Source organism: Rhinocladiella mackenziei (genome assembly GCF_000835555.1).
Source record: "Rhinocladiella mackenziei CBS 650.93 unplaced genomic scaffold supercont1.4, whole genome shotgun sequence".
Lineage (NCBI taxonomy): Eukaryota > Fungi > Ascomycota > Eurotiomycetes > Chaetothyriales > Herpotrichiellaceae > Rhinocladiella > Rhinocladiella mackenziei.
The window spans coordinates 3,008,194-3,028,611 of NW_013550601.1; the positions used below are offsets into that span (position 1 = coordinate 3,008,194).

At 50.0% G+C, this 20,418-nt stretch overlaps 10 protein-coding genes across 10 annotated transcripts; 4 read left to right on the top strand and 6 right to left on the bottom strand.

Annotated features, from left to right (window-relative positions):
* Window positions 1-355: 355 nt before the first annotated feature.
* On the bottom strand, window positions 356-1,972 carry Z518_06207 (homocitrate synthase, mitochondrial; the record flags this gene model as incomplete). Its single annotated transcript, XM_013417017.1, has 3 exons — window positions 356-1,628; window positions 1,687-1,825; window positions 1,876-1,972. The coding sequence occupies 3 exons, from the start codon at window positions 1,970-1,972 to the stop codon at window positions 356-358; spliced, it is 1,509 nt and encodes a 502-aa protein (XP_013272471.1).
* Window positions 1,973-4,326: 2,354 nt separating this feature from the next.
* On the top strand, window positions 4,327-5,457 carry Z518_06208 (uncharacterized protein; the record flags this gene model as incomplete). The annotated part of the gene is made up of 2 exons (XM_013417018.1): window positions 4,327-4,436; window positions 4,494-5,457. The coding sequence occupies 2 exons, from the start codon at window positions 4,327-4,329 to the stop codon at window positions 5,455-5,457; spliced, it is 1,074 nt and encodes a 357-aa protein (XP_013272472.1).
* Window positions 5,458-5,661: 204 nt separating this feature from the next.
* On the bottom strand, window positions 5,662-6,342 carry Z518_06209 (peptidyl-tRNA hydrolase; the record flags this gene model as incomplete). Its single annotated transcript, XM_013417019.1, has 2 exons — window positions 5,662-5,966; window positions 6,024-6,342. 2 exons carry the CDS (start codon window positions 6,340-6,342, stop codon window positions 5,662-5,664), a joined length of 624 nt encoding a protein of 207 aa, XP_013272473.1.
* Window positions 6,343-6,704: 362 nt separating this feature from the next.
* Window positions 6,705-7,301, bottom strand: Z518_06210 (uncharacterized protein; the record flags this gene model as incomplete). The annotated part of the gene is made up of 1 exon (XM_013417020.1): window positions 6,705-7,301. One exon carries the CDS (start codon window positions 7,299-7,301, stop codon window positions 6,705-6,707), a length of 597 nt encoding a protein of 198 aa, XP_013272474.1.
* Window positions 7,302-8,654: 1,353 nt separating this feature from the next.
* On the bottom strand, window positions 8,655-9,179 carry Z518_06211 (uncharacterized protein; the record flags this gene model as incomplete). Its single annotated transcript, XM_013417021.1, has 1 exon — window positions 8,655-9,179. The coding sequence occupies one exon, from the start codon at window positions 9,177-9,179 to the stop codon at window positions 8,655-8,657; it is 525 nt and encodes a 174-aa protein (XP_013272475.1).
* Window positions 9,180-9,917: 738 nt separating this feature from the next.
* On the top strand, window positions 9,918-11,291 carry Z518_06212 (uncharacterized protein; the record flags this gene model as incomplete). Its single annotated transcript, XM_013417022.1, has 1 exon — window positions 9,918-11,291. One exon carries the CDS (start codon window positions 9,918-9,920, stop codon window positions 11,289-11,291), a length of 1,374 nt encoding a protein of 457 aa, XP_013272476.1.
* Window positions 11,292-11,716: 425 nt separating this feature from the next.
* Window positions 11,717-14,209, bottom strand: Z518_06213 (uncharacterized protein; the record flags this gene model as incomplete). Its single annotated transcript, XM_013417023.1, has 1 exon — window positions 11,717-14,209. The coding sequence occupies one exon, from the start codon at window positions 14,207-14,209 to the stop codon at window positions 11,717-11,719; it is 2,493 nt and encodes an 830-aa protein (XP_013272477.1).
* Window positions 14,210-14,848: 639 nt separating this feature from the next.
* On the top strand, window positions 14,849-16,341 carry Z518_06214 (uncharacterized protein; the record flags this gene model as incomplete). Its single annotated transcript, XM_013417024.1, has 3 exons — window positions 14,849-15,401; window positions 15,452-16,245; window positions 16,303-16,341. The coding sequence occupies 3 exons, from the start codon at window positions 14,849-14,851 to the stop codon at window positions 16,339-16,341; spliced, it is 1,386 nt and encodes a 461-aa protein (XP_013272478.1).
* Window positions 16,342-16,783: 442 nt separating this feature from the next.
* Window positions 16,784-17,187, bottom strand: Z518_06215 (uncharacterized protein; the record flags this gene model as incomplete). Its single annotated transcript, XM_013417025.1, has 2 exons — window positions 16,784-16,990; window positions 17,035-17,187. The coding sequence occupies 2 exons, from the start codon at window positions 17,185-17,187 to the stop codon at window positions 16,784-16,786; spliced, it is 360 nt and encodes a 119-aa protein (XP_013272479.1).
* A 747-nt stretch (window positions 17,188-17,934) lies between these two features.
* Window positions 17,935-20,018, top strand: Z518_06216 (uncharacterized protein; the record flags this gene model as incomplete). The annotated part of the gene is made up of 2 exons (XM_013417026.1): window positions 17,935-18,195; window positions 18,261-20,018. 2 exons carry the CDS (start codon window positions 17,935-17,937, stop codon window positions 20,016-20,018), a joined length of 2,019 nt encoding a protein of 672 aa, XP_013272480.1.
* Between the last annotated feature and the right edge of the window lie 400 nt (window positions 20,019-20,418).

Consider the following 20,418-nt stretch of genomic DNA (forward strand, 5'->3'; position numbering starts at 1 on the left):
CAGTGCGCGTGGCAGGGGTTAAAAAGGAAGATCCGCTTCGCCTCGTATTTCGTTTCGACAGCCCTGCTCTGTACCTTCGCCGTGTCCCTCGCAGCCCTTGCTTAAAGTATGGGCGAAGACTGACTCATTTCGCGAGAGATATTATATATCATTCCCAATCGGAAAATATATTCACTTTTTTCTTCTTTTCTTCCCGGTCAACCCCAGCTCGAGATCTCTTGTTACTATGTACAGAACAGCTGGGATAAAGTTCATGCCTTCCTGACGCCAAAGCTGCTTTCATTTTGGAAATCCAAAGGCCTTGGTATCATTAAAAACACCGTCACATGCGTTATGTCCCCGTATGACCGGCTATTCATGCTGCGATACCGTTTGTTCTAAGCTTCTTGACGACTTGCTCTGTCGAGATTTTCTCATCAACGGTCTCTCCAAGTCGTCTCTTTTCGGGGACGGAGCTTTCTTCTTGTTGCCTTTCAGCAAGCAGCTTTTTCTCCTTCTCGGTCATATTGGGCAATTCAACCTCATTCCCGGGGTTCGTCTTTCCGAGCATAACGTTACGATGATAAGCATGAATGATGGAATCAGCATCATCAATGGCAATGGGTCGGATATCGGCCAGTCTCTTGATAGCTGCCGTGACTTCTTTGTATTGCGCATCGGTCATTTGAATCTTGAGTTGCTGTGCTCGTGACTTGATGGCATTCCAGCCAGTCAACCGAGAAGCAAAATGAATATACCTGCCCATACCGAAATCTGCAGGGTCGATGATTTCGTATGTGCTTGGGTTTGCCAGAATTGCCTTGGCATGGATCCCGGCTTTGTGGGTAAAAGCGCAGAAACCGGTGATGGGGTTGTTGAAGGGGATGTTGACGGCAACGGCTTCAGCAACCAATTCTTCAATGTCCTTGATCTTTTCAAGCTTATACTTGCTCTTCACATAATCTCGGTCGGCAGTGATCATTCGAGCCATAAGGCCCCCCAGGGTTGTAATCCCATTTCGCTCGCCAATTCCGAGAACGGAGGTGTCGACATGGGTAGCACCGGCCTCGAGAGCGCAGTAGGCATTTGCAATCGCACATCCAGTATCGTTGTGGAGATGAATTTCAATATCGCAGCTAACCACACCACGGAGAGTTCGGACCAGGTCATAGACTTGTCTGGGAGAAGCACACCCAACGGTATCGGCAATACCGACTCGGTTCACACCAACTTTATCAACGGCTTGGTAGAGGGACAGAAGGTCGACCAAATCTGATCGGAAGGAGTCTTCGCTGGAGAATCGGATCTCGATCCCCTTGGATTTGACATATTGGATAACCTCGATGGCGGTGTTCTTGATATAGGTCATGTCCTTTCCGTGGGAATGTTCCCTTAGGAAAGAAGATGTACCAATCACAACATCCACCCCGTCGACACCGGTTTCAATGGCTATTCTCGCATCCTCCATGTGACATCTGATGTGGGTGAGGATCTTGGACTTCAAGCCTAGCTTGCAAATAGCTTCACAATCCTTGCGAGATTGTTCAGAGGCGGCGGGACTGGTGAGTTCAATATAGTCCGCGCCGAACTCATCAAGAGCCTTGGCGATTTCAATCTTCTTTGCGGTGTCAAAGTAGGCGTTTGCAAATCTACGAACACAAGTCAGTGAGTCCGGTTTTCGTTCCGGGACACATGCTGGTGTCATACTGTTCGCCTTCTCGTAACGTGCTTTCAATGATCTTAAATCGACCGATGTTGCTTAGGAAGTCTCCCACAGGCATGTAAGGGTTTCTGGCTTGAGGAGCGGGGGTAGGTCTGGTGTCGATACCAGTGTAACCTGGGTGGCCTAGAGTACGCTTAGAAGGTTATCGAGGAATAAGGAGCAGTATCACACACTGGCGTTTCCATTGATACCGTTAGAATGGCCATTGACTCCATTGATTTCGCCATTGATGACCCCGCTGGTCTCGACCTCGTCGGCTGAGACAGACATATTAACGGTGAAGCGATGTAGTTATGTGTGGGAAGAGAGCGCGTGAGGAACAGGCCAGGGTCTACTTGAGAGAATCACCACCGAGAAGAAAGAGGAAGAAACGAAAAAAGGGCCACAAGCGGTGAAACTGGAGTCAAAGAAATATGGACTTGCAGAAAATAATGAGTCAAAATTCAAAGACGGCGATTCGCCTGTGGTCTGCGGAGGGGGAGCTGCAGGACCTTGCGGGGAGCCTCTGCCGAACATCGGCTCAATGATGCAAAATTTTTTTTTTTTTTTCCGGCCCACCAGATTGGTGATCCAGATGACTTTGGTCAAGCCGACCCACCGCCCATTGCCCACTGTTATGCCGCCAGGAAGCGGTATTTCCTTCTCGAAAGGTATCGGCCTACCCTGCGCAATGTGAAAATAAGCATTCAAGCCTCTTCTCGCTGTGGAATCTTTGCGTCTCCTTCATACTACCATAGCACTCGCCTAGGGGTTCTGCAGGACGATTTGATGGCAAACTCTTTTGCAAGCATTGCTATTCAGAGATATCTATCATACTAGGCAGTGTCCGATCCACTCTCACCGAAAAGTTGAAAAAGATCATGGTGAGCAAAACAAGAGAATGCTATGAACATCACCGCCATCATCTCACCTACTACATGAATAGGATAGTTGCTGGCTGACCCGTTGCCTTGCCAGGTTTTCAGCGCATTGTCTTATTGTTTTATTGAGCCTCATGAATTCCAGCTTTCACTTTGGGCCCGTTCTTGGAATGTTGAACCCAAATACTGCCTGCGCCCGCCCCCTTCTATACCGTCCTGTCGAAGAGATAGGCTCCGAGATGGCTGCAAACAGTACGTATGACCCGTAATATCGACAATCACTGCACAGTCGAAACATCTTCATCGAGTGCGAGAATCCTCTAGAGGAATTGATGCAGCAAGCTCACCAAATAATATCACGCTCATGTGCTTCTGCTGAGATAGACGACCCCTCTTTGCAAGAACTGAGCGATCTGTCTCGTGGGCCTCGGAAGAGTAACGAGGCCCAGGTTTAAATCAGTGGGCATTGAAAATTATCCCCTCGCTCCCGACAAGAGGTTGGCTATTTCGATGAAGCGGATCTGCTTCAATTCCGTCCCTACCCCATTCGATGAGTCCAGATTGGCAACACCACTCCCCTTACCTCGAACCACCCCTGATCCGGCTTTTGGATGCTCTGCGGTAGCATTTACCGGTCATCAACTTGATACGACGGGGCTTCTTTGTAGACGACCACTTTGGACGCAGTTTCGTCATACCGGATTGGAGGCTGCGTTTTCCGTTTCTGATCATTGACTTTCATGTCGCATGCAATAGAGGGAACTCGCTTCGCAGCGACAAACCAAAATGCCAGTGCCGGCACCATCGCCCTGAATGGTTACCTGGATCTAACAAAGAGCGCGCCGGGCGAGGGAGGAACACTTTTGATTTCGATGCACTGCAATTCTTCTCGATGACCATGGATCATATATTTGTAGAAATATATGTGCGTTGGCTTGGAATTATGGTGGCCGGACAATACAGTTTTTCATGTTGAAGGACTGTCAAAGTATTGGGCTCGACAACTCCAATGACTTGGGGGCAGCCACGCGAGCAATTAAGGATATCCTCGACCATAGAGTAGATGTCTGAGTTCGAAAGCTTTGCACCGCGCTGGATTCATACCGTGGACACTGTAGTTCGGAACAGAAACAGAAGCTGCAAGTCCCAAGAGGGGACGTACCTAGATATACGATTCCAGAGCTGTAAAACAGGACTGACGAGTTGGATACACTGTATTCTTGATAGTGATCCAAAAGAGATGGGGTTTGGGTTGTTTTTATCAAATTTATGCCTTACGAGAGAATCTGAAGGTTGAGTTGCTAAACAAGCTGACGATTGATGACGTCCTTTCGTACATACCTGGGGTGCCTGGGGAGACAACCACATGCTGTAGATATATCTATATGAAAATGCGAGTGCATGTCGAGTTTGCTCTTGGGAATTGAATTCCCGCATCTATATTCGGAATGACATGATTGGACGATTGCCCCACAAGGCCTCGTCGCCAAATGAATCTTTTTTTCCCTTCGAACCACTGGCGGCTCGTTGAAGGTACTTAAGATTGTAACAGGGCGCGGACCGTCCTGTTCCCACTGGTCTTTGCACAAAAGGGTCACGACTGTTCCTCTTTCAGTCCTCTCTATTGATAGGCTATTCTTTTCTGAACCGCAGAAAACTTTGGCCCGACGCAATTTCGACCCTGCTGTATATTTGTTGTCTCGCAGATTTTGCATTGTGCAGACTTCTCTTTTCGGACTGGCGATCAAATCTGCAACCCATACCATGATTGAAAGGGAGAGTGATTGCGCACAGGAAGCAACATCTTCCATCAAACAGCCATGGGTTGAGACTCCACTAATCGAGTCGGGCGCTCTTTCCAAAGCCGCTGGATGGTACGACAAATAGTTCCGCAAGCGCTTTCAGCAGGCACTGATCCTCTATCTTCACAGTCGAATATTTCTCAAGCTCGAAAATCTGCAACCATCTTCTTCCTTCAAGTCTCGCGGCGTCGGGAATTTGATGCTGAAAAACATCAGAAAACAATGTCCCTCTGATAAAAGGCCTCTTCACTTTTATTCGTCTTCAGGCGGAAATGCGGGACTTGCCTGTGTCACGGCGGCGACATCGCTTGGCTACAAGTCCTCAGTCATTGTCCCAACCAGCACGGATGAGAGAACGATCCAGAAACTCAAGGCTGCCGGGGCAAGTGAAGTCATTTCCCATGGCGACAGCTGGTTCTTTGCAGACAAGCATCTCAGAGAAGTCATCATCCCCGAGGCAGAGGAACGTAGTGAAAGGGGCATTTATATTCACCCTTTTGACCACCCAGCAATCTGGGAGGGTGCGGGGAGTATGGTGGAAGAGATTAAAGACCAGATGCCGGACGGCGAAAGGCCCGATGCCATAGTGTGTTCCGTGGGTGGAGGAGGACTCTTCTCGGGCATCATGAATGGACTTGATCGTGTTGGCTGGGGTGATGAGGTCTCCGTCATGCCGGTGGAAACACTCGGCGCCGATTCCCTTGCACAGTCCATCCAGAAGGGTGAACTGGTAACACTCTCAGGCATCACGTCAGTGGCAACATCTCTGGGCGCCATTCGTGTAGCGGAAAATGCCTTCCAACAAGCTCAGAGACCCAATGTCACACCGATTATTCTCGAAGACGCGGAGGCATGCGCGGCGTGTTGGCGTCTCCTTGATGACGAAAGATTTCTGGTGGAGCCGGCATGTGGCGCAAGTATAGCTCTTGCATATGATGGGAGACTGAGAAAATACCTCAGAGGCTTTGGACCGGAATCCAAGGTTGTCATTATTCTTTGTGGCGGGTCCAAGATATCTCTGGAACTGTTGAACAAATACCGACGGATCTATGGACAGAGAAGCGAGGAGCTGGCTTTGAAGGATGCTCAATAGATTTAGGAATTCTTCGTTCGAGTCGTCGTGTCATTTACCACAGAATTGAAAAGCTCGGGAAACCTCAGAGACAAATGCATGAATAGCTGTTCGAGGACTCGGGGATGAGACAAGAGATCTTCGTTGGCATCTCTCTGTGGAGAGTAGACATGTTCGCTTTAGTCGAGCAGGATTTGTATCCGTCTCATCGAGCCGGATCTTCGATCACAACAACTTCAATTGTCCAGTAACCTGATCGACCACGCTTTTGGGGCCGAGTACCCCCAGTACCGTCGCACTGCCGGCAGCAATCTGCGTCCTCCCAGCGTCGTGAATGACTTGTGCACAAAGCCCCAGGCTGATGGCTTGTGCCTGCAGCGTCTCCAACTCTTCCTCGCTGTCGACCTTTACTGCGATCTTAGGCTGACCTCCCCACTCCCAACGTTTGAGTAAAGGTGCCGAATGAGCATGATTGAGAAGGTATTTGTAGCACGCGAGCGTGGCATGAGAGCATTGAGCGGCGATCTTACCTGCAGAAGGAAATGGTCAGTCAAGAACGCTTCAACATGTGACTGTAACATTCATACCTTTACCCATCCCAAGATCCGTTCTCACTGCTAACACGAGCTTCACCTCCTCCGTAGACCCTTTGAAGTCGTTTAATTCCTTTCCGTCTCCCTCTTCTTCGTCACCCTCGTCCTCGTCATCGGCCTGGTCATCACTTGAGTCGGCATGAATTTTGACATTGTAACTGTTTGGCCAGCTTTTCTTGACGTCACTCGGATTGTTTGGGCCGCCGAAAAGCCCAATACTGGAGCCTTGACCGATAAAGTAACCTGCCAGGAGGCCGAGAATAACAGACGAAACAGCAACAGCCGCAAGGGAAGGAGGAGCTTTCTCAGCCATGACGAGTCGGTCTTGAGGGAGCTGTGGCTATAGAGAAGAGAAAGTCACGTCATTTCCGAATCCCTTACCGGGTCCCCTGCCGTATGCCACTCGACCGGTCGCCCCAAGGTGCGAATTCAAATGGGTTTCAAGTCCGGGCAATTTCTGGGGAAATGCACAACAAACACGCCGTGAGATCTTGGCATATTTGATATTGCCAGCCGTTCAGCAAAGCTCAATCGCATAGGAGACCCAGATCAGTGATGAACACATTATTGTCAAGTATGCGAAGAAATACTCTATTAACGTTCCAGACCTACATAATTACCGTCGCCACCGAAACCTATGGCTCCTTGCACTAGGACGAAGCATATCGACCAGTTTTAATCCCAATACTTTTGCAGCAACTCCTCTTCCACCCCACGCCATCTTGCAACCAAGGCCAAAATCTTGGTGAAGTAATTGATCAATCCACCTTGAAACCCAGGAAATCTCATATCGCCAAGGTCCGCCACGATGGCTGTATGTAACATGTTATGAGGCATTCCAGTTTTGGGATCCGCCAGACCATCGTTATTGAGTCCGAAAAGGATGTACAAACTTCTCTCAAATCCGGCATGCGCTGGAAGAACCCAGGCTTTCATGGTGACGTCCTTGTCGGTGTCGTTGAAGAATCGATGGTGCATTCCGATGGGGATATCGGCTGCCTCGCCCGGTTGGAGATGGACTTCTTTGTCTCCCAACATGACACCTAGCACTCCTTCCACTGGCTGAAATCGCTCCGCATATGATGTGTGGTAGTGAAGAGGGGGGCCGCCGCCAGGTTGGCAGACAGCAGTGGCAATGGCCTTTTCTCCTTTCGTTTCATAACCGTATTTGTCCCATGTGACTGTTTCGCCCGTGTTTTTGTTGGTGATAGTTCGTCTGCTTTCGTCCTCGATTCCAGGGGGGATATTTCGATCTCTCTTGGGCGCAGGCATTTTGGATTGCTGTGTGAAAGTCGGCAGCTAATCTTGAAGTTCCGTTTATGAAGACCTTCCTGTCTTCTTGTCAGCAGCATAGTGAGGTTTACTATTTTTACTTTTGAGACCGGAGCGGCTGAGACTTCAACTGTCAGCGGAACAACATTCAATCGACCCGAGGCCCCCGTTGAGATTCATTACTAAGGGTAACATGGCTCTGGGTGAGAACAGAAGGGGCCATCTCAGCCCAGGATTTTGGTCAAATTAGGCCTCTTTCCCAATGTAGTCTGGAGTGGTCATGACGCAAAGCGAAAGACTTGTCCACTTCAGTAACGGGGTGAAAGAATCCTGGGGTTGTAACGCCGGCACTGGTACCATCGAATGTCTCGGCTTATCTAACGTACTGCCTCATTTAGAAGAGATCCCTAGCACACCGTCAACATACCAGACACCAGGGCAGCATAAGCAGAGGCATTCACTCCATCCAACTGGCTGAGACACAGAAGGAATGAGATCGGCCCCGTTTTTCACGTTGTGGCGGTATTGGTAACCATCCGACCAACGGTACCTCCACCCGTTGACCTTTAGCTTCTCGAATTTGGAGATCCGCTCGCTTATGCTCACGCTGGCCAAGCAGAGCAGCCATCGAATCCGGGATGGTCGAACAAAACCTCCCAAGACTTTTGTCGGAGCACTTGCGAGAGGTCATAAGCAAAGCAAGAGATGGCCTTCTATTTGACCATGAGGGTGCCATGCTAGCACTTGTGACATTTGATGTTGCTTGCAAGTGTGAAGTGCTAGAGAAGTGATATATCGGTCCTGCAGGCTTCCTGTGGTAAAGTCATTTTGAGCTCGGGCTTTAGTAAGGAGATGTGAACTCGAAAAAAAGGACTTTAGAATTGCCTTGCAATATTCGCTGCGGATAAAACTGAAACCTGGAGATTCCGCAGGGTGTCCTTGCTGCTACACCTCGTCCTGGGATAGATCCTTGAGGCTACTAATCAACCGTCCAGGTTTGTAATGGGTGCCATCAAGCATAGGCGATCTTGATCCCCCGCAGAGGTGCTGTATGCGAGATGAGGAAAATATCGAGACTGAAGAAGCATGTTGGGCTGAATATTCCGCGTTGTCACGTGATAAGGCTGACGAGCGCCAGAGGGTACTGTTCAATCTCACGGCCGCAAGGATGAAAAGATCGTACATCGCTCTGAAGACGCAGTTCCAGACTCATTCGTCATAATAAAATGGGGAATATCCAATATCAGGAGCGCTGCAGTGCGAGCTAGAAGGATCACATGTCAATCACTGAGGAAATATCTCGAACTTGGCTATTATTGCTTTGCTGATTCGGCTTTCCGCCGTGATGTCTGTTCACTCTCTTTCCATCTTACCCCACTCGTTGGCTCCGCGAAGGTAGTCCTTCTTCCCGATATCAACACCTTTCATCCTCAAAATGTCATAGGCTGTAACAGCGTGGAAATAGAAGTTCGGCAGCGCAAAGGAAGTGACGTAGCTCAAGCCCGTGAACTTGATGTCTCTGACCATAATTTCATTGTCCTCTTTTCCATCGAAATCCTCCTTCTTGACCGCCTCGAGAAAATTGATGGTCGCGGTAATGCGAGTTTGTAGTTCTTCAAACGTCTTTTCGTTGTCTTCCATGGGCATGTTGTTGACTCCAGCGACACGGACAGCGAGAAATTTGGCGGAGTCTGATGCGATCTGGACTTGGAAGGTGAGAGGCTTCATATCGGGTGCTATACTGGCTTCAAGGAGCTCCGAGTGAGGGATCCCCTTGTCATTGGCGTAGGTTTCTCCCTTCTTCAAGATATGCGAGAGATTCCTCAAAGCACGGATGACGGGGACAACCGCCGCGTCGTAAAGAGTGATGGGAGGCATGATGGGCAATTGAGTCGAGACCTGAAGTTGATCGAGAAAGAGAACGGTGTTGATCGAGAGCGAACAGTATGATTTTGTTTTGAGAAGGCGTCGGGTACATACCGGTCTCTGTCCACTCCTTGAGTGTATGGAATGCACAAAAATCCCACCTATTCACCGCCCCGGACGGTTGATTTGTAAGCTGTTCACCAATTCAAATGAGTATTCTGGCCAACCTCCTTCACAACCCTTGTGACAGAGACGTCAAGATGCTTTCAACAACCAGCTCAGCTTTAAATCCAGACCGAGCTACGGGGTTGATTGGCTTTCCACGTACTCGTATTTCCTGTCGGAGAGTCGATCTGCCCGATTCTGCATTGTCGTAAACGTGTATCATGTGCCGTTGACAGGCGTGTCTGTTCGACACTTTGGCAGAACAGTTGGACCATTGCAGTAGCTTACCGCGACATACAAACCGCACAGAGATGCGTCTCAGTGAGAGATGGAGTGGAATGCCTAAGGAAAGACCAGTCAGATGCACCACGTTTGTCTTGCGTCATTTGCCCAGTGAAAGTAGGCAGAACCACGTGATATCACGTGCTGTGGAAGTGAGTGTGGGCCTTCCTCGGGTGGTTGTCCTGCTGGGCCCCTCAATTCAATGCTAGTATACAGATACTCGACTACTGTTGCAGTACGACTGCTATGATCAGAACATCGGATATATGATCTCCTCCTTCCCAAGATGAGACTGTCGTGGCCATGGTGGAGTGGGCACGGGCGCGCCAGATTCTCTTCCGCATCTTCTACAGCACCTCATTCACCGCAGTCTTCTTAATCCAGATCAGCTTCATTTGCGTAACTCCTGCAGATGCTCTCTACGAATCCTACAAACGGCGTCGGCTGCTTGATATATTCTTGATCACGGGCACATACGTCATTACCGCCTTAATTGCCATTCTCATCTATGCGTCCCGAATCTACACGAATCGTTCGATTCTTAAGGAGATACCGAAGACGTTTATGCCTATTGAACAGGAGGACCTACCAGGAAGACGAATTCACAAGTTAATCCAAGAATGTTTGGAGAGAAGTGCCGTGATCGCCTATCAATCCAGGCCACGAAGTCGGATGATTGAACATGACGCCGTCAACGCGGGTGCGAGGATGCTGGCTTTCACCAAATCACAGTCGAGCAGCGACCACAGTCTCGAGTCGAGATGGGGGAAGATAGCTCATCCAGGATGGTCGTCGCCAGCATCCAAGGATCTTCCCAATCTGGAGTATGCCACCGTGATTGACGAGTTGGCCGATCTCGTCGAAGCGAAGGCCGTCAGCCTTGCCCCTGTTGATCCACTGGCTGAACCTGGTCCCGATGGAATGCCTATGCCGGATCCAAGAGTAATCGATGAACTCACCAGGCCTGCGACGATGGGTATGAGACCATACCTACGACATCTCGTTGAAATTGGTGTCGTGCCAGACACGTCCTTGACAGCAGCCTTTCTCACAGCTTACGAACACGCACGCTTCTCATCCGAACCTCTTACTGAAGAAGACTTCCAAACGTTGATGCGGCTATTTGCCGAGTTGCTCCGCAACATGACACCGGTGGACGTCGAGATGCTAGATCTAGAGGACTCGTCATACACATCACACTCCGAAACCTCCAGCACGACGGACCAGCACGATCATTACTCTCGTCGGCATGTAGACATGGAAATATCCTCTGCCGACTCGACTTTCTCCGACTCCGGCTCTGTGCGACATCACAAGCCCCCTCCTCGTCGTGTCTCAGAAGACTCGGCCCCTTCCCTCTCCTCCTTCGAGCGCGGTCACGGCACGGAAGAAGATTCCGAAGCAGACGTACGCACCTTGCGCACTGCGCTGACGACAGCGCCCCGTTCCCGCGCCACACCCACGCAAGGCTCGACTTCACGCATATTCTCGGCCGCATCCAGACCAGGTTTTCGCTCAGGGGAACTTCAAGAGTCGATACGCTCAAGGCCCTCGTCGAGATCATCCATGAGTTCTCGAAGCTCAAGATCCAACGGTAGCGTTATCCGGCTGACGAGGGATGGTGAGCGGAGCGAACTTCCGTATCGGATACATGTTCGCCGCATCGAGACGCCATGATATGCAACCAGAAAGGAAGAGTGCTATTGAAGCATTTAACGATTTTGGATTTACATGCAGCCGCTCTGGACTGTACGCTTCTGGATTGACTCGTTCCAGACTGAATGGTGTTACATGGTACAGAATTGAAACACAATGTATTCAACAAGTCGCCTGATCAGAACACCCTTTCTTAACGATCGGGATGATAATGATAATACAAATTGAACATAATTATTTTATCGTTGGGGCCCAAAGCTTACGTTCTGTCTTTGCCTTTTCGTTTCATTTCATTGCTTATCCAGTGCGGCAACAGAGAATGGAATCTCGCCACCGATGCATTAAGATTTCACTCAGTTCAAAATACCCGTCGCTCTACAACGACTGAGTCTGCCTTATCCTTCAAAAGATATGAACCCTCAACTGTGATCGTTCAGATATTGATATCACCTTAATCCCCCGTCGAAGCTAACCGCTGTAGGGGCAGCGGCACTGGCACCTCGGCCTTTGAACCCCGGAAATGCTTCGATCAATTCATCCGCTTCATCGGGTGTGACGCTCTCCTCGAGCATACTGGTGGCCATGGCGACGGTGTCGTCTGTGATCAGGCGATCGATGTAGAAGCCCTCGGAGAACGCGAGCCTCGTGAGGACGACGCGATGCTTGTGTACACCACCGTTGATGACGGAGAGTTTCTCCTGGAGATTGATCTCGGAGCCGTGGAGCTTTAGGACATGGTAGAGCAGGCGGATGCCTTTGTTCACGAGCTCGGCATGCAGAGCGTGCGAGGATAGAAGGTTGTACATGGCGGAGACTTCGTCATGGAGACTGCGGACGACGCGGGCGATGGCACCTGTGTGATGAGCTATGAGCTTGCTGCCGTGATGAGTGGGACCGTCGTGCGGGTGTGGGGTGGAAGTGATGGCTACTTTGAGGAGTAGGTCCATGACTTCTACTCGCAATTGGCAGAGCTCTTTGGTTGTGTTGGGACAGAGGCCCTCGTCGACTTTCGGCGTTTCCCACAGCAGATGACAGAGACGGTTAATAATGTAGTTTTCTATTGTGTTTTGTTGTGCGTCGACACAAACGCAGCCAAACGTGGATGAGAAAATGCTCGTGGCGAGCAGTTGGAGCATGAGCGTGATGTCCGAGATAGGTTGCCAGGCATTGAGCATCATTAGAACGAATTCCGGGTCCATGAGGCGCCAGAAGAGGGTCAGGAGGTCAGGGTCATCTGAGACGATGTATGCTACTGTTAGCATAAGTTCCATGCAGGCTGTACCATTGACTTCTTTCTTCAATACAGATTGAGGGGTTTGACGGAATTTGCCAAACGTTGAATGGTTTACAGGAGAGTGCTCGAAGCGTTTCTCAGCATTGATTGCCACGCATGTCTGGAGAACAGGTGTAAGGCTGGAGATAGTTCCAGAATCTAATACCAACATTTCAAGTTCAATGATATGGCTGACGATTTCAATTAGCAGTGCGATCGGCTTGTAGTATTGCTCTTTCATGGACCTGGACCATAAGCTGATAAATATTTGCAGTAGATCACCAGCAAGGCGATCGCCTTTGAGGTGCGCCACCCCGTCAAGCAGGATAGCGGAGAATTTCTTAGACGGGTTAGTGGGAAACGAAAACCCAACCAAGGCTTCGACAAGCGGCTCTTTGGTCTGCTTGACCTGATATTCTAGAATAGATTGGAGGAAGGAAAGGCTGCGTTCAGCCTGCTTGTCCTTCCGTATAACGGGAACCATCGGTCCATCTGTCTGTGCTGGTGGTGGCGGCGACGGTGGCCGATCAGGAGGATGTGTGTTCGAAGATCTGAGCACCAGCGGTTTCACCGGACTCGGAACGTCGGCCTTTCGTTTTCTCTTATTTACTGCGGTTGGAGGAGTTGGTTTCGGACGCCGAGCTGATTTCGATGGAGACATAACCATGATATCGTCATCGTCAAATCCATCTCGAAGAGAACGGGCCATACCACGCTTCGGAGTACCCACGGGACTGGCATCCTTGTCTGCTTGCGGTCTGTCCTTCAAGCGTTGTCGGAGACTCTTGGTTTCCTGAAGCTCTTGGTTGTGTTCCTGCTGAAGAAAGTGGTAACGGGTGACTAGGTTATTATTTTTCTCCTTCATTGCGTTAAGAGCAGCCGTATGTCTCGCCGCCTCTTCTTCCATTGACTTTTTCAAAACACCAACCTGTCGATTGAAGACTTTGGTTTCCTTCTCAAAGTTGGCTCGTATGATTGAGATTTCCCCCTTTTGCATCATGACCGTATCCTTGGTCTCTCGAAGCTCCCGTGTAAGTTCATCTCTTTCTCTTATCAAATTCTCGATGCGATGATCACGAAATGCTTCACGATCATCTCCTTGTAGGGCGTTCATGTTCTCCAGTGACAGGCCGTCCCGCAGCATCTCATCGGATCTCGACGGCACGCCCGGAAACCAGCCATCTCCCAGGCTGGCCGGAAAAGGCCGCCTATGACTTTGAGAATTTTGTTTGAGCCCGACACCATTGTAGGCTTGGCCATATCGTTGTGGGCGAAATTGTTCTCCTTGAGCCTCACTGAGTTGCATTCGACGGAGAGGGAACGCTTCAATTTCTTCAACCGGAGTAGGAACACCCTCATCTCCAACCAATTCGAAACTGTCGTCTCCCGGTTGGAATTCATTAACCGGTTTTCGAATGACAGGGTTCAATAGATGATGTCTACCATTGAATGGCGCCTGAGCCAGCAGCCGATTTGGTGGCAAAGTGACGGGGCTTTGCGGAGCAGGTTGAAAGTGGTTTGTAATGGCACGAGCCTGCTGCTGCGCTCGTTGCGTTGAAAGGATGGCATTTTGCTCTAGCTCCTGGAGAGCAGATTCAGACAAGTTATCGAAATCGTCATCGTCGAAGAGACCTGTCTCGTCTTCGTTGTCGTCCATGCCATTCATGTTTGACCTCCATGAGTAAGGTAAACATGAGGCAGCCAGAGGCAATTCACGCGTCTGTTGTCGACCTCATGGGTCTGGTAAATAGTGAGAGGAGAACACGGTACTTGTAGACCGTAGATAGATATAGTAGTGGTGTAAGTCGTCGGTGTATCCGAAGAGTGTGGGCGCAGTTGTGGTTAGTCGGCCGCTCGTAGTGGCGTGTGCCAGAGCCAATGTCAATTTTATGCTTTTTGCACCGGTTCCGCCAGGCAATGACGCAAATTGCTGAGCACCCCTTCCATCCAACTGGCTGACCAAAGTCCAGGTTTATTGCTGCACCTGCAATTACACTTTGGTTCAAACGACGTTTCTTTGTCTCCTGCTCTTCTTTCTATAGGAATCGCCTCTCATCCTGGCGCTTTCTTCTCTGGCCCAGCGTCTTAAATTACAGAAATCCGTCCACTCGACCACCCTCCGAACGATTTTCTGGCATCAGATCCTACAGCCTCTAAATCTCGCGTCTGGGGCCAGGCGTCCAGCAGGCAGCACGTGTCGACTTCGGTCCCCTCTCCTCGATACGGGGAACATCCATTTTATCTTCCATCCAGCACCCCCGAGAGATCACTGCTCACGGGTCTTCCGCGCCGCGCGCAGACAATCATGCCGAGGCAGAAATCCGTCAAGTTCCAGCATCGCATTAACGGGAATGGCAACGGGAATGGCCATAGCAACGAACTGGATCATCGACGACAAAGCTCCTCTACCGCCAGCGACACCGCCTCCGAGCCTCCGAGTCCTTTGAAGGATGCTGATAGCCTTCGAAATGGAACGATTGTCAAAGGAGAAAAACCTGGAGAACCATCGGAATACGAAAAGAAAAAGGCAACGTTTATTACACGTACAATCTGGACTTTGGCCATGATCAGTGGACTTTTCGGAGCCATGTTCGCTGGTCATGTCTATGTTCTCATGATTATCACGGCGGTTCAAGTGATTTCCTTCAAAGAAGTTATTGCTATCGCGCAAGTCCCGACCAAGCAAAAGAACCTGCCGCTGACGAGGTCTTTGAACTGGTACTTCCTTGCCATCACCATGTACTTCCTGTATGGAGAGAGCGTCATCTACTATTTCAAGCATATCCTCTTGGTGGACAAGGTCCTACTCCCTTTTGCGACACATCATCGCTTCATCAGCTTCATGATGTATATCTTCGGTATGTGTCCCCCGACCACGCGCAATTGCTCACGGCTCACCGACGTTCAGGCTTTGTATTTTTCGTAGCCTCACTGAAAAAGGGACATTACCGATTCCAGTTTACCCAGTTCGCGTGGACGCACATGGCCCTTTATCTGATTGTGGTTCAAGCACATTTCATGATGAATAACGTGTTCGAAGGCATGATCTGGTTCTTTCTTCCAGCATCGTTAGTCATCATCAATGATATCTTTGCTTACATCTGCGGAATCACATTTGGACGCACTCAACTCATCAAAATTTCTCCCAAGAAAACCGTCGAGGGATTCGTTGGAGCTTGGGTCTGTACGATATTCTTTGGATTTGGACTGACCAACATCTTGATACGCTACAAATACTTTATCTGTCCGGTCACTGATCTGGGAGCCAACATCTACACTGGACTGGAATGCACCCCGAACCCCGTTTTTACCCCGCGACCTTACGATCTCTCCACGTGGACTGGCCTGGAATACACCATCTGGATTGCACCCATGCAATTCCACATCTTAGTTTTCGCAACTTTCGCGTCGCTGATCGCACCCTTTGGGGGATTCTTCGCGTCCGGGCTGAAGAGAACATTCAAAATAAAAGATTTTGGTGACAGCATCCCTGGACACGGAGGTATGACCGATCGGATGGACTGTCAATTCATCATGGGTCTCTTCGCATACATGTACTATCAGAGTTTCATCGCCGTGTATAAAACGAGTGTGGGCAGCGTCATCGAGTCTGCCATCGTGGGCCTTACCCCTGAAGAACAGATTGAGGTTGTGAGAGGTCTGGGCAAATACTTGTACAATCAAGGTATAGTCACAGACAAGGTACAACAGCCAGCACCTTCTTTGGGGGCGCCTGAGAGTTTAGCTAACTCAGTCTAGGTTTTGCAATGTCTCGCATCCGAGCTTCCCAAACGGTGAAGCGACACGAACAATTTTGCGTACGAATCCTTCAATTCTCTATAATTCTGACGGGGCCGAGTTTACACACTGGCAGTTGTCGTTCTGGACCGGCATAGCGGTGGAGTCCAGGTGCATGGAGCAGGGTCCAAATTAGAACGACTTCGAGTGAGAATGTGCCACAGCAGTTCTCACACCCTATTTTCCCGAATTTGACGGTGAAATGATGAGCATTTTTTCGGTCTTCGGGAGCCAGTAATGCCCTTTTTTTGCTTTTTGCTTTCTGCGTGAACTCGCATCTGGTACCCACCTTTTGCGGGGCCGGAATTGTGGCCCGTAAACTTGGACAGGTTTCGGGAGTATTGTTTCGGGCATGCTGTCGTCATGCCATCAAGAATATTTTAGACTTGGATCACGATGATAGGACTTGACTCTTTTCTGTCGAAAAAAGTATGGTCAATTTTTAACCTCTTCCTCTGCTCCGACCTCGTCCCCCCCTGGCTTGACCACGACCTCTGTCTCCCCTGCCAGCCTGGTCGCCCCGATGACCTTGGCCACCCCGGCCACGCTGGCCATGACCGTGACCAGTTTGCTGGTTTTGCTGTTGTTGTTCTTTGGCTAGATCGATGATTTCTTCGGGTACCCGGAGATATTTGATCTTTGGGGATTCCTGTCAGTTTGGTGTCAGAACGAAACGAAGGCTCGGAGACTAACATTGTTCCCTCGAACGTAGACCTCCGCGAGTCTGAAGAACCTGTCACCTTCGGGACTTGTCTGGACGACTTCTTTGAGGGTCAGGTTCATCCAGGTGTCACAATTGACCAGGTGGCCATTGAGAGTTTCGCCGTTTTTGAGCTCGACAAGCATGGGATGGCCTTGGGCAGCTGTTAGGAGGCCCAAGGGAAGCTGCAGACATGGAAGTCTCGTCAGAGACAGGTTCACGACCGATGGGATGGGTGACTGACCATGGTGATGTCTGTTTGGGAGTGATGATACGTGTCTTGCTGATCAAATCACTCGGCAAAGCTTAGATAGAGATAAATGTCCAAGGTGAAACAAGGATATCCAGGGAGACGAATCCTGCAGATACAGATACCGAATGTGTATCCACCCGTATTCTGCTCGAATGCAGGGCCTGTAGTTTGTCGCCCTTCGTATGGACAGGGAGGGTAGTTGAAAGGGGGGCAACGAGTTTGATATTGCGGCTTGGCGTGGAGAGCGACCGCTGACATAATATTGTTTCGCACGTGACTGGCGGCGATTGTTTGCTGACGCGGCCGTAAACCTCCAGTACGTACCTGGTGGGCTGTGCCGAATTGCTAGCGTCAATGCTAACCACGCTCTTCGTTCCCGCACTTCAGGCTCCAGCTAAAAGCTCGCTGTTCTTCTTCCCTCCTTCTCCTTGATTTATCCCACCGTCATCATCTTTCTTCCTCGGGCAGAAATCATTTTGTTGGATGATGGCGTCGTGAGGCAAAAGCACCTGTATTTGCTTCCACTCCATTGGGGCATGTCATATCATTGACAATCCACTATTCATGCACTGTTTTCATCTTGGCTCCATCTCGATTGGCTTGAAACTGTACCGGGTGTAATTGATTCAATTTGTTCACAATGAGAGTCTCGATTGCCCAGGCCGCTGCCTTTCTTTCTTCTGTGTCTCTTGCTTCTGCCTCTGTTATTCCTTCCTCTACTTCAAATCTTAATTCCACCCCCAAGAACATCACCACTGTTGCCGGTACAACAGGTATTGAGATACATCCTTCCTCATCGAACCTCCTGTCGGCTGACCAATTCAAGGCCCTGATCATGTTTCCATTCACTTTCGCGCCCCTTGCCAGGGCTGCTTTATTGGCACTGATGATGGCCTGGTGGGTAGCGCCAATTTAAAAAAAAAAGCCTCTCTGTCGTCCCTGCGGTCCCATTGACTTTCATCATAGGAACTCACATTGGAAATTGATTCGGCCGATGAGGAGTGTAGCAGCAGCCCTCCTCGATTGAATGGTCTTCCTCTCTTCTTGACCAAAGGCAATGATGTTGCTCGTGGCCATATCTCCTTCAAATCAAAGCCATCTAACGGCCTGGGCGAGAAAGAGGTGCGTGCGTCTTGGGAGTCAACCTGTCTCAGGGGAGAAGCCTCGATAATCTCCGTTCGGTTCGATGATATTGCCGGCCAGAATCATGTCAGGGATCCCTCTGGTTTCACAACATCATTCAAACAGAAAGGCCAGCCCACCGTCTTGCGGCTTCAAGACAAACCTCTCGATCATCTCTCCTCCCAAGAGGCCATCTGTGATGACTGGCTCATTCCAGAAGATCAGAGATTGTCCATCACTCCAATCATGCCCGATCCCGAACCCTCTATCGACAGTCGACTTCGGATTGAATACTTAAAGCTTGAATCTCTCAATACGGAGATGCATGAACTCCATGACCAAGTGCGAAAGACTGAGGGCAGAATCATGTCTCTCCTGAAGCAAGACTTTAAAACATGCTCTGATGTGAAATGCATCTGGCAAACTGCTATGGGCAAAGTACCAGCTATTACCAAACTTATCACATTGCATTTTTCACATAAAACAGACCGCGACGCTGGCTGCAAAGCAGGCGAAGCCCAAACCACGTGCTTCACAGACGACGCGGACAAAATTTTGATTTCTGATACTAGTTCAGAACTAGATCAACCTCTTCCTAAAGTCGACGAAGTCCATGACAATGAGTTCGTACCATCGCCGCTGCCGCTGCCACCACCACCGCCACCACCGCCTCAGGAATCAGCCGTGCCTGTTCCTCCACCTCCTCCTCCATCACCACCCACCCACGAAACTGAAGATAAAGAAGACAATCGACATGCTCATGATCGTCCATTTGGAAATCCGGATCGCCCTCCATTTTGGCCACATGGCCCGCCTCCAGGATTCCCCCACCACCCTCCTGCTGATCATCATGGTCCCCCTTTTCCCTCGGGGCCTCACGGCAGACCCCATGGCCGACCCCATGGACGACCCGGCCCACCCCCGTTCAGACATGAACCGTATCGCAGCTCTGAATACCGTCTGGCGCTGGCCGTGCTTTCATTCCTTCTCCTGGTCTTAGTCGGCACCCTGACCTTCCGTCTAATCAGACGCAAGACTGCATGGTTCCGTGATCCCCGACGTCGAGCAGAACGTGCCGCTCGACGAGAAGAACGTCGAACTAGGAGACTGTACCGAAAGGCGGCGTGCAAACATAAGTGGTCGACTTGGTGGAACAGGCATCGACGCCAGTCCCCCGACGATTATGAAGAGAAGCGAGAGATGATTCTCGACCAAGAGGGCATTCTGGACGTTGTAATGCAAAACGAGATTCGAACTCTGAGAAATACTTCCGATCTGGTTCGAGATCTGGTCCGGGCTGAGGAAGGACGGGCACGCACTGATTATCAGGCGCATCAAGCTGGAATTCGTCCTGCTTATGCACCTGCAGAGCTTGATGCAGGCGTCGGGAGCAGCCGACTTTCTGACATTCTTCCCTCTTATGTACCGCCACCACCTCGGTACGAGGAGGAACTCGAGGGAGAATTGACGGTTGTCGACGGATTTCGCTATGCGCCCAGCAATACGGATGATACATCCATCAGCAGTGTTGTGGACTGCAGTCCAAGACTGAGCTTTGAAACAGGAAGGTCGACCCTAGTCACCAAAGATGTTCAGGACTAGATCTATGTCACACGCGAGGCAAGGTTTATGCTTGTTGGATATTCAAGGACGGAATTTCCTTCGCTCCTCTCACGTGTAATGTTATCCTGACCACTTCTTTGCGAGACCGTGTTCTATTTGTGTTGGATATCTGGGGCGAGGCGTTGATTGTAAAAGAAGGATATAACTGTGGGCGAAACTCCCTACAATTCTGGCTTGGAAGTTTGTCAGTATGTAAAACTGAAATACAACATTTCATATCGAACTTTGGGGCCTCTGCGGCTTATGAAGGCCGATTTCCCGGAGAAATACATCGGCACCGAGACCCCGGCAAAACAAGATGCGATGGAATACCGGGCTACTCCTGCTGTTGCTGTTGAAACACCATCTGCGCTCGCTTCGCTTTGCCCACTCATTCTTC